Raw genomic sequence first — 13333 nt, 5'->3', positions numbered from 1 at the left:
AAAAGAAGAGAGCATTGGGAGTATAGGATGGGGTGAATTAAAAGAAGGCAACATTTGAATGAAAACATAAAAGATGTGAAAGATTCAGCTATGTGGATACATAGAGGAAAAATATCCCAAGTAGAGGAAATGGGCAGTACAAAGGCCCTAAGGTAGGAGTGAGTGTGGTATATGCAGGGCATATCATGGGGGCTACTACGACTGCAGCAGAATGAGCAAAGGGAAAGAGAAGAGGTAAGTAAGTGAGCAGGAGGGGTTCCAGATAATGTAGGACTTTATAGACTATTGCAAAGCTTTGGCCTTTTACTTTCTAAGCAAGATGAGAAGCCATGTTTGTGATTTCCTATCTTGCCTGCTACTGTACTTGGTCCTTCATGGACATAATTACATTTGTTCTTATCCAGATAGATGTTTTTATCACTCCATTTTACAAGAAAAGGTGCCAAAGTTGAGAGACTAAAAACTTGCCCAAAGCAGTGTAGCTTGCATGTAAAAGAACCAGGATTCGAATCCAGACTATTTGAATGCAGACCCATGCACTAAAACCATACTACTTAAATTCCAGTTTGTGAGAAACATTTTGAATCTCTTGATGGACAGTTACTCAAAAACTGGAACCAGTGAAGTCTGTGTTACTTTATAATATACCATACTTAAATATTATATATTTTATTATAAAAGAATGCCTTTTATATTTAAGGATGTTGATTTTCTGGGTTTTCACTTCCAGGTGGCATAGATATAGATGCGTTTCAGGAGCGTGAGGAGGGCCGTGCAGGGCCAGATGATAACGAGGAGGTCATGCGAGCACTGCTCATTCATGAGAAGAAGACCCCCTCTGCCGCAGCAGGCTCAGTGGGGGCGGCTGCTCCCGTCACCGCTGCCAATGGCAGTGACTCGGAGAGCGAGACCAGTGAGTCAGACGATGACTCCCCACCTCGACCAGCAGCTGTGGCAGCACATCATCGGGACGAGGATGAGGAGGAGGACGATGAGTTTGAGGAAGTAGCAGATGACCCTGTTGTTATGGTGGCTGGCCGACCATTCTCCTACAGCGAAGTGAGCCAGCGGCCAGAGCTAGTGGCCCAGATGACACCAGAGGAGAAGGAAGCGTACATAGCAATGGGACAACGCATGTTTGAGGACCTCTTTGAGTGAATTTTCCCTACCTTTTCTTCCTTTCTCGATTGCTAATTTCAAAAAGAAATTTCCTACTTTTGAAGAGAAGTGTTGTGTTCTGCCCTTCTTGAAGTAAAGCAGCTCAAGAATAATGGGAGAGAAAGTTTGATTTTTATGCTGGAAGCTTCCCCAAAGGTAGGTTGGCAGTCAGAATTTCCTTCCCTGCTATTACTACAGTATTAATACCTTACTGTATTTCAAATTTACCTAATGTTTTTCCTTTCCTTTTTAAGCCCCACTTTTCTCCCCTTCTGAAATGAATGCAGGAGATCTGTGAGGCAGTCTTCCTGTCTACCTGTAGAAGCCCACTATGATAGGTTATACTAATTCACTGATCACCTCCTTTTTGTTCTGACCAAGCATTCGTAACAATTCCTGACATTGCTGCCAAGAAGTTTGGCAACAGGCAAATCATTGATGAGTGACAGAAAAAAAATCTTAAAACTTCTTATTGCCACACAGTTGAGGATCGGAATCAATATGTAAAGGTCCAGTGAAGAGGGAGGATATATCTAAATGTCACGATTAATATCTAAACCAAAACTTGTGTCTTTCAAGCTGACTTGACTTATAGTCTGTTGTTTTGCTTAATGCCTTTTGGTTTGGATGTTGGATGATAGAAAACAGAATGTATACTTGGTAAATCCTTGTGAAGAAATTAGATATGGATATAGGACAAAGAGTTTCTGTACAGAGTTGAAGAGTGGAGAGTATTGGGTACAGTGCCTTTTAGAATTGCCTGAATTTGTGCTGATTGGGACATCCTTTATGGAAAGCTGAGACTGGTTCCCTTCTTTTTCCTATCTTCCACAGTGGTATAAATTGTTGAATGAGGCCGTTCTAGCAGAAATCAGCATACAAAAATTATTACTCCTCTCTTTTTTCCTCTCTCAACATCATTGAAGGCCTTCTTTGTCCCTCTTTTGATTCTTGTCTGACATAGTATTTTAGAGTGCATCTAGTGTATTGTTGAACATTGTAACCTCAAGGAACGTAGTTTACTTTTGTCAGTATAGCATGGTATTATTTCCTAAGGCAGAACTTTAAAAACAAAGAACATTCATGCAAGGGTCTATAGCAATTGTATTTTTTTGTAGTATTTTTCCTTGCATTATAATTTTTAATATTTATCATATTGTAGTACATGTGTGAAGATAGATTTTAGAGTATCTGAGCCTTGTATGAAGTGATGTTTCATTTACTTGGGTTGTATTAATGATTGAATATTGATAATCTATTTTATAACAACTGAAATTTGTTAATTTCTAGCTCTGTAACATCTTGAAGCATAATTAAAATGAATGCTCTTCCCATTAAAACAGTGTCTCAGACTTTTTTCTCTTAATATTTCTCTTTCAAATAACAGATGCAGTTGTATGTGGTCTAAACTTTTTCTGGCAATAAGCTGCCTTAAGAATGACCTTTATGTATGTATCTTGTATGTATGGGCCTATTCAACTTTTAAACATTGTTTTTAAACTTTCATAGTTCTAGGAATGAGTTCATTTAAGTAAAATATTAATCAGGTTATTTATTTATTTATTATTTACTTATTTAAGTAATTTCTACACCCACTGTGGGACTTGAACTCACAGACCCCAAGATCAAGAGTCACTCACTCTTCCAACTGAGCCAGCCAGGCTCCCCTAATCAGATGTTTTAAAATGTAGTTGTAGGTGAACTGTCAGCTCTTTATCTCAATGAATGTTTCTTGCTATTTTTTCTTGACTTTAACTTGCATGTTCTACTTCTGAGAGCTACTGTTCTAGTTTTTCTTTCCTGTTATGTATCAACTTCTTAAAGAATCATACAGACTAGTTGCATATTTCTTTCCTCTCCTTTTTACAGTCTGTGTCTTGCCCAATTACTACACTGAAATGGCTTTCTCCACTCCTAATTGTCCAATGTAACAGCCCTTTATTCCTCAGTGTTTGTGATTGCTCTTCAGTATTTGATGCTATCAATCCATCTTTCTCCTTGAAACATTTTCACTTGATATCCTAGCCATTATGCTGTCTTGGATCTCCTTACTTAATTGACTATTCCCTCTCAGTCTTCAGACTTTATTTCCTCCTCTGCTGTATCTATGCTGTATCTTTAAGCATAACTCAAGGCCTAGTTCTTTGTGTGTGTGTGTGTGTGTGTGTGTGTGTGTAATTTGTGTTACAGAAGATTGTCACAAGTGAAGACACAAGTATGAAGAAGTATATAGTGCAGCAGTGTTTGAAATAGAATATAGATACATAGATATATTAAATATGCATTGATCAGGAATTAAATCATTTTACCATGAAGTTCTGTAGCCATTAAAAAGAATGTATCGACTCTACATAGAAAACCCGACAGACTCCACCAGAAGCCTACTAGAACTGATCCAAGAATTCAGCCAAGTTGCAGGGTACAAAATCAACGTACAGAAATCGGTTGCATTTTTATACACCAACAATGAAGCAACAGAAAATCAAGAAACTGATCCCCTTCACAATTGCACAAAAAACCATAAAATACCTCGGAATAAACCTAACCAAGGATACAAGAGATCTGTATGATGAAAACTATAGAAAACTTATGAAGGAAATTGAAGAAGACACAAAGAAATGGAAAAACATTCCATGCTCATGGATAGGAAGAATAAATATAGTTAAGATGTCATTACTACCTAAAGCACTCTACACATTCAATGCAATTCCAATCAAAATTGCACCAGCATACTTCTCAAAACTAGAACAAACTATCCAAAAATTTGTATGGAACCACAAAAGACCCCGAATAGCCAAAGTAATACTGAAAAATAAAACCAAAACGGGAGGTATCACCATCCCAGACTTCAGCCTCTACTACAAAGCTGTCATCCTCAAGACAGTATGGTATTGGCACAAAAACAGACACATAGACCAATGGAACAGAATTGAGAACTCAGAAGTGGACCCAAAAGTATACAGCCAACTGATCTTTGACAAAGCAGGAAAGAATATCCAATGGAAAAAAGACAGCCTTTTTAACAGATGGTGTTGGGAGAACTGGACAGCAACATGCAGAAGAATGAAACTAGATCATTTTCTCACACCATGCACAAAAATCAACTCAAAATGGATAAAGGACCTGAACGTGAGACAGGAAACTATCAACACCCTAGAGGAGAAAGCAGGAAACAACCTCCTTGACCTCCACCGCAGCAACTTCTTACTTGACACATCCCCAAAAGCAAGGGAATCAAGAGCAAAAATAAACTGTTGGGACCTCATCAAGATTAAAAGCTTCTGCACAGCCAAGGAAACAACCCAGAAAATTAATAGGCAACCAACGGAATGGGAAAAGATAGTTGCAAATGACATATCAGATAAAGGGTTAATATCCAGAATCTATAAGGAACTCACCAAACTACACGCCCGAAAAACAAACAACCCAGTGAAGAAATGGGCAGAAGACATGAACAGACACTTCTCCAAAGAGGACATCCAGATGGCCAACAGACACATGAAACGATGCTCAGCATCCCTCCTCATCAGGGAAATACAAATCAAAACCACACTGAGATACCACCTCACGCCAGTCAGAGTGGCTAAAATGAGCAAATCAGAGAACTCTAGATGCTGGCGAGGATGTGGAGAAACGGGCACCCTCCTACACTGTTGGTGGGAATGTAAACTGGTACAGCCCCTCTGGAAAACAGTGTGGAGGTTCCTCAGGAAACTAACAATAGAACTCCCTTATGACCCAGCAATAGCACTGCTAGGAATTTACCCAAGGGATACAGAAATGCTGAGGCATAGGAGCACATGTACCCCAATGTTCATAGCAGCACTCTCCACAATAGCTAAAACATGGAAAGAGCCTAAGTGTCCATCAACAGACGAATGGATCAAGAAGATGTGGTTTATCTATACCATGGAATACTACATGGCAATGAGAAACAATGAAATCTGGCCATGTGTAGCAACATGGATGGACCTTGAGGGTGTTATGCTGAGCGAAATAAGTCAGGCAGAGAAGGACAAATATCATATGTTTGCACGTATAGGAGGATTAAGAGGAACTTGACGGAGGACCAAGGGGGAGAAGAAGGGCGGAAATGGTGGGGGAAAGGGAGAGAGGCAAACCATGAGAGACTCTTGAATGCTGACAAAAACTGAGGACTGATGGATGTGGGGGGGAGGGGGGGATGGGCATGGAGGAGGGCACTTTGGGGATGAGCACTGAGTGTTATGTAGAAACTAATTTGACAATAAACTATTTGTAAAAAAAAAAAAATTAAATTAAATGAAGGTGGTATAAAAGCCACTATTACAGAAAAAAAAAAAAAGAATGTATCGATAGGCAAAGATATCCATTATGTGTTTAGTATAGAAGGATTCATGTAGAAATGTGTATGTGTAAAGAAGAAAGTATCTAACATATAGTACTTACTATGTGTCTTTACATCTGTTAACTCATTTAATCCTTTATAACAAACCTGTGAGATAGATATTTGTATTTAAAGATATATATAATTAGGGATTCCAGTAACAGTGGTTTTAATGGATTATAGTTAACAGTGGTTTTAATGGATTATAGTAGAAAAGATATTCCCGTTTTGTAAAAAGAATCAAGTGGACATTTAAAGAAGCTGTTGTAGAAAATATGCAGTAGAATTAAAGAAATAGGGTAACAAAAGCAAACTTTATGTTAGACTAGGATTTTTAGGTATGACTTCCTTTTTTTAAATCCTGGGTTTATCATTTCCTTAGAGAAATATCTCTGATTTTATGCCCAAAATTAATAGGAAAATATGATTTAATGTGTAAAATTTTGGACATTACCCCCATATTTCAATAATATACCTAGAGATTCAATAGAGTTTGATATTACTTCATTGGACAGATTTATGTCAGAATTGCACAATAATCTCGTGAGAAAAGCCAGACAGTGACAGCATGACCCAAAACGGGAGGCCTGCCAATTATCAGCCTCTGAAGCTCTAGTAAGGGCAGGCTCACCAGCAAAGTTGGTCGATACATGCAGTCAGTTTCTGTTGATCTCAGGATGGCTGGAATTGTTACACTCACAGCCTGTTATAAGGATCGGCTAGGAACTTGTTGTCTGTGAGTAAGTTATTATAACTCAAACATCAGCTGCCCGGGTGTCCCAACCTTTCACTGCCCATTAAGATTTAAATAAAGAACACTTTTATCCTAATATCATAGGATACTTCTTACAATATCGTTTCTCTTTTTCTGGTGGGGAGAGTTGTGGAAGGGGCTAGTGTGGTTTATATTCTGCTCTGCCTCCCTGGTTTCCTGGCTTCTCCACATCTCCTCCCCACCACCTATACCAACTCCCACAGCGCCATCAACACAAGTTCATGTAGCAGATACTCAATGAAGTTTTTGCAGCAGCGGACAGGAGATGGGCAATGAGAGAGGGTTTTATCTCAGCATTGCAGTGTCTAATGTAAGAGTAGATCATATATATCCTTGTTCTTAAAGAGTCTCTGCCATCCTCACATGTCTCATCCCAAGTCCTGTGTTCAAATCTTGCTAAAAGTTCAGCCTCCTATTTTCCTCTCTTCATCATGCCTTTTTCCCCAAATGCCTTGGAAAGTTATAAATGTATTCGAGAAAATAACTTATTTATTTTATTCCTATTTCAAGTAGTGCCTTGAAAGCTCTTATTTATATCTGAAGTAGCCTATCCAAGATGGTTCCCTAACCAACGAGCCATATTCCCACTGTTAAGAGTCAGCATGAGAGGTTAATTGGCTCTAAAAAGAATTTTTTTCTCTTTCCACTACACTAAAAAATAATATTCATTATACTTTGCCAAAAGTCAAATGAACAACAATGATGAATAACAATCTTGGCCTTTAGGTGATCCATAACCTTATATATGGTAAATCTGGTTTAAAAAAAAAAAAAACTGCTTTAATTCTGGCTGCCCTTGAAGTTGAAGCCTTTTTCTCATTTACTTGCCCCTTTTTCCCAAAATAGTACGTATGGAGTATTGCTAATACTTAAGGAGTATTAAGTTTTAAATTATTAAAAAAAATATCCAGGGGTACCTGGGTGGCTCAGCCAGTTAAGCATCCGACTCTTGGTTTTGGCTCAAGTCATGATCTCACGATTTTGTGAGTTTGAGTCCCGCCCTGGGCTCTGCTCTGAGAGTGCGGAGCCTGCTTGGGAATCTGTCTCCCCTCTCTCTGCCCCTCTCCTACTTGTGCTGTCTCTGTCAAAATAGATAAATAAACTTTTAAAAAAATTAAAATAAAAAACATCCAATTTTACTTGCCTGGAACTCAGAAGACTAGGTTCTACTCCCAGCTCCAATTAAACAGATACTTACACAGTGACATTGTTACCTGAGGCAGTTTTTCTGGGCAAATTTCTCAGCTATCAATAGTGAGAGGATTATGCTAGGATCACAGTGATTCCTTTCTGCTCTGATTTCTTATGGAGGTAAGTGGTAGGTAATAGAGTTTTATTTTTTTATTTTTTTTTTATTTTTTTTATTTTTTTTTTTTTATTTCTAGGAGAGAGAGAGAGACAGCATGAGCAGGGGAGGGTCAGAGAGAGAGAGGGAGTCACAGACTGAAACAGGCTCCAGGCTCCGAGCTGGCAGTCAGCACAGAGCCCGACGCGGGGCTCGAACCCACGAACCGCGAGATCATGACCGAAGCGAAAGTCGGACGCTTAACCGACTAAGCCACCCAGGCGCCCCAATAGAGTTTTAAATGAGGCCTAGTAACAACAAAAACCAAAAAGCCTTCTGAGGAGCAACAGCAATTCAAACCAGGTGAAGGATATTTCAAATGAGGGACTGGTGTAGTTGGCAGGTTTAATATTTAAAATGTAGTCAACTTCATCCTAAACAATTGCTAATTAGGTTTCTCTTTTCCTATCTTGCCAAGGTACTTCACTTCTAATCATCTGGATGACTGAGGAGGAAATAATTGAATATTTCATAACTCTTTTTGGTATTGTTTTGAGAGAATTGGACACTGAATGGAACAAGACTGGGAAGAGCAGTTCATTCTGTTTTGTACCAGTTGGCTCAATGGCTAGATTCCCAGCCAGAACAACAATAGAAAGACTTAACTATGAACCTTCTTGCTCTCGTTATTCCTGAGCTTAAAATAAGTAATTAAGAAGTGGAAATCAAAAAACAAAATATGAAAATCTTTAGAGTTTAGAAATTGGTCCTATCCCACCTTCTATTTATTTAGCATTTTGTTTCCACCAAAGCTGTTATATCTAGCAGATCTCTAGCTGGGCTACTATCACTTTGTTTTTCTTTAAATACCTAAAAGTATCTTGGGGAATGAGGAAGATTTTCAGAAAGGAGTCTATTATGTTGACTTTTAATATAAAAGAAGCAAACTGAACAAGATAAGTACAGGTACTCTGAAGCTATGTAAAGCCAAATGGGTTGAGAAAAGAGTCATGAAATTTTTTTTCTTCCTTCAAAGAGCTAAAGGAATGAACTAACCGTGGTGTGTCCTGAAGGAATGAAACGAGTCCTTTAACTTCTCTTTAGAAAGAGCTTCCCATCCTTCTGAGTACTAGAGGATGCCTTTCTTCTTCCATTTGCAAAGCTGATAGGCTGAGTACACAACCCAGTTTCAACAATCAATCCACATTTCCCATCACACAAAAGTCCATTATTACCCACCTAATGTAAATAGGTCTGAGAAGCGAGTCTGAAAAGAAGGCTGGTGCCAGGTCCTAAAGTGCCTTGCATCATGTTAAGGTTATAATCATGTTAATGGTTGTACAGTTTTGTTGTTGTTATATAAATATATTAATTATTTAAAAATTTATCCGATAATAAATATATATAGTTTTTAAAAAAGAACCTCCTCCCACCCCATCCTGATCTCACTACCCTGAGGTCAACATATTGATAGTTTAATGTGTGTATCCCAGACCTTCTTTAGGCCTTTAGAAACAACATATACATGATACCCCCTGACACACTGTAATGCTTTTTAAATAAATGCAACCACATACATGCTGCCAGTTGCTTTTGAAGTATCTTCGGTATCTTTTCATATCAATATATTTAGCTCTGCTTCATTTTTAAAAATAAGGTCTAGATAGAACTTTATAATACAGTTTTACGATGGTTTATGTAACAGGTTCCTTACTGAATGGCATTTAGGTAGTATCTAGTTTTTCCCTATTAAAATAACCTTATTCTTTTCATTTTTTGAGTATTTCTGTAGGGTGGAATCATAAAGGAGAACCAACCAAAGGGCATGTCCATTTTAAACTTTGATAGGTAATGCCAAATTTCTCTTCAGAAAGATTGTTGGAGACTTGTAAGCAGGGGAACAATTTGTATATTTGACGTTAGGTTAGAGTTTCAAACTGGAGATTATTGAGGCAATTTCAATAGTCTTGGTGAGTAATTTGGTCTCGCAAACTGCCCAAGTCAGTGGGGATGGAAAGGAGGGGACAGATTTGGTCCCCAGTCAGGGTAGGGCAGTAGAAACTCGGATGGAAGTCAGGTTTCTGACTGCGTGGTGGTTCTATTTACTAAGATTGTAAATCCAGAAGGAGAGGCAGCCTTTGCTCCTGTTTCGGCTCCCCATCTCCGTAACTGGCACCACCATTTCGACTACGTATTCAACTATGTGCTCTAGAGTTAGATGAACTATAGTTCAGATGAACTATATGAATGAAAATGAACTTTCTTTTTTTCATCTCACCTGCAATTCATCAGCATGTCCTGGATTCAAAGTGTAATCTAATTTATATAATCTAATATTGAAGGTAGAGCTGACAGGAATCGGTGACAAATCGAAAGTATCTTCTAAATCTGACTCCTCACTACTTCTACCCCTACTAACCTACTCTCTGCCACGTCAACTCTCCCCCTTGTCCGCTGCAGCAGCCTGCCAACTGGTCTCCCCACTTCCACTCTTAAACCACTCCCCAAAACATGCAAGGATTTGACCATTCCCCACACACATACTTTTTAAATTGTAAATCAGATGATCCTCCCCCCCTTAGAACCCTTATTGATTTTTTCTTAGAATAACGTCCAAACTCTTTGCCCTTTTCCTTAGGCCTTAAGTGGTCTGGCCCCTGGCTACTTTTATGACCACATCTCCTACTCTTCTCTTTGTTAACTACTCTCCAACCACACTGACATTCTCTGTTTTGCAAATATGCCAGGCTTCTTTCTACATTAGGTGTTTGCCCTGTTTTCTCCACATGAAACATTCTTCTCTACCCTTGTCCTCCTTACTTTATTTTAGGCTTAAATGCCGCCTTCTCAGAGAAGCCTCTGCCCTCTTAGCTAAAGTAGACCTTTCTTCCACTTAACGGTATTTTCCTATTTTATTTTCTTCATAGCAAAACTGCTATTTTAAATGAACTTATTTATTTTTTATTTAATTAACTTATGTGTCTCCACTTCTCACCTAAAAGACTATACACTCCCTGAAGGCAGGATAGTAGCATATAGAATTCTGGCACATTCTAGGCCCAATAAGTGTTGAATGGATGGATGGACAGATGACTTGGCATAAGGCAAACATAGCCCTTTTCCCACCAAGACTGATCATTTTGTTTCTGCCTGAATTGCATATATATATATAATATATATATATATATTCTCTTACTCAGTTAATTATGTTCACTTGTGGTTCATTGTACCTAGAGCTGTGTCTCTAGGACTAACAATGAAGGGTGCGGGGAATATAGCTTCTTGGGCACAGCCATTGAGACATCTAGAAGTTTCAATTCTGGGGAACCATTAGCTCTAATGTACACAGAAAAGGTAATTTAGTGAGTATTTTTTTCTAGGGCTGCACTGTCCAGTAAGGTAGCCCCCAGCCACATGCGGCTACTGAATACTTGAAATATATGTAGTCCAGATTGAGACGTGCTATAAATATAAAATACATATATTTTGTATATGTATTTTGAAGAGTCAGTATGGGAATAAAGAATGTAAAATACCTTATTAATAATGTTTATTTTGGTTATGTGTTGAAAAAATAATACTGTCGATAGGTTAGAGGAAATGCACTATTAAACTAATTGCATCTGTGTTACTTAAACATTTTTTTAAATGTTTATTTTTGAGAGAAAGAGTGGGGGGTGGGTCAGAGAGAGAGGGAGACCATCTAAAGCAGGCTTCAGGCTCTGAGCTGTCAGCACAGAGCCTGACACAAGGTTCAAACTCACAAATCATGAGATCATGATCTGAACTGAGGTCAGACGCTTAATTGAGCCACCCAGGTGCTCGGCACCTGTTTTAGGTTTTATGGGCTGTTAGAAGATTTAAAATGGCAAAAAAGATTCACATTTGTAGCTTGCATTGTATTTCTAATGGACAGCACTGATAAAGGGCATTTTCTTTCGGGTGCTAGAGTTTCATATATTGTACTTCGTGATTATTTGCATTTTTCCTTATGTACAAGTCTTTGATCTGAATGCTGTGCCCACCCTACTTTCTTCCCTGGCCCTCTACCAGAAAGGTAGGCATTGTTTTGTTCGTAAGCTCTTTGTTCTTGGGAACAGTAATGGATTTTGCTTCTGGTTTCATTTATCCCCTTTTAAGGGTGGGATTGGTTGGGGGTGAGGTAGGGGCTATTTTATTTGAATTTCCCTGAAGTAGGATGAAATGTGGGGATAATGTCAGCAGTGGTGGTGAGGAACTGAGACACTTTTGACTACCGAAACCAAGGCTGTGGTGTTGAACATGCTGCTGACTCCTGGGAGATTGAATGGTCTGAGGACCCTGCGAAGCTGTGCCAGAGATGGAGGAGCTAAGAGCCAGTCCTAACTCAGGAGGGTTGGAAGCCCAATGTGTTTCTCTCTATGCATTCTGTTAATACATATACAGTGTTTGCAAAATTGCTTATGTGCTTATTGTCTGTATCTCCTTCTTGCCAGAATGTAAGCTCCATGAAGGCAGAGACTGTTTCTTGTTCACCGAAGTGTTCTGGCTCATATCTCTGACTCAGTGTCTGGCACATAGTAAGTAGTCATCAATACGTATTGAATGACTACACAATTATTGTTTATTCAGGCCAAGAGTCAACTATGTAAGAGACAGTTACTTTCAGTTTCTGTTGTTAACTTGTGTACCTAATGTTTATGATGCTGTTTTGTATTATCTTCCCCTTTGGAATGCTTACAGATGGTGAGTGCTGATCTGCATCGCAAAGTGCTTCTTCCCAGCAACTGGTGAACCCATCTAACCAAAAATACATTAACAGATAAATCTAACCCGAGGCTTACGTGTGAATTTGTTCACTTAGTCTGTGTTACAGTCATTTTTTAAAGAGGAAATTTGTAAGAACAAAGATTGTGCTGTTTCTTCAGCTAGCGGTTTTGTCTGTCTCATAATAAAATTGATGTTACCGTAGTTTCCTTCATGCTGTCAAAGACCCAACTTTCTTTTATCCTACTGCTTGGCCATTCTTGGCAAATGTTTGTTGCTTCATGGCCACATGATGGCTGATCCACCCACACCTTCAGGAATAAAGAAGGGGAGGATAAGGGGATGAAGTATATGCCACCTGAGTCGGCATCCCCTCCTCCCTTTTTTATGGGATTTCTTTATGGTGGTAAAATTCACACAACATAAAATTAACCATTTTAAAATGTACAGTTCATTGACATTTAATACATTCACAATATTGTGCAACCGCAATCTCTACCTAGTTCCAAAACGTTTTTGTCATAACAAAAGAAAACCCTGTATCCATTAGGCCGTTGCGACCTATTCTCCCCTCCTCCCAGCCCTTGGCAACAACCAACCTTCTGTCTATGGACTTACTTACTGTGGATATTTTGTATAAATGAAATTGTACATACAGTATGTGATCTTTTGTGTCTGGCTTCTTTCACTTCTTGAAAGCATAATGTTTTCAAGGTTTATCCCTGCAGCACATTATCAGTACTTCATTCCTCTCTATGGCTGAATAGTATTCCATTATGTGTATAAACTGCAATTTGTTTATCCATCCAGCTGTTGATGGACATTTAGATTGTTTCCACATTTTGGCTATTGTGAAAAAAGCTACCATCAACATTTGCGTACAGGTATTTGAGTACCTATTTTCAGTTTGGAGGGGTATATACTTAGGATGAAATTGCTGGGTAGTATGATAATTCTACGTTTGTATGCTATTTGTTTTTAAAGTAATACATCTGCCGGAACT

General features: G+C 38.6%; 1 protein-coding gene across 2 annotated transcripts in view; it reads left to right on the top strand.

Annotated features, from left to right (window-relative positions):
- The window catches only part of GTF2E1 (general transcription factor IIE subunit 1), a 34708-nt gene extending 32216 nt beyond the window's left edge, over positions 1-2492 (top strand). For both annotated transcript variants that reach the window (XM_039248893.1, XM_039248894.1), the window contains exon 5: positions 731-2492. In XM_039248893.1, the coding sequence (XP_039104824.1) occupies positions 731-1158 (428 nt within the window). In that variant the 3' untranslated portion in view covers positions 1159-2492. The remainder of the gene's footprint in view (positions 1-730) is intronic.
- The last annotated feature ends 10841 nt before the right edge of the window (positions 2493-13333 follow it).

The sequence above is a fragment of the Hyaena hyaena genome, unplaced genomic scaffold (assembly GCF_003009895.1).
Source record: "Hyaena hyaena isolate Hyena2069 unplaced genomic scaffold, ASM300989v1 scaffold_321, whole genome shotgun sequence".
NCBI classification, from domain to species: domain Eukaryota; kingdom Metazoa; phylum Chordata; class Mammalia; order Carnivora; family Hyaenidae; genus Hyaena; species Hyaena hyaena.
Note: the sequence above shows the minus strand (reverse complement) of the source record. Positions and strands in the feature narration are given on the sequence as shown.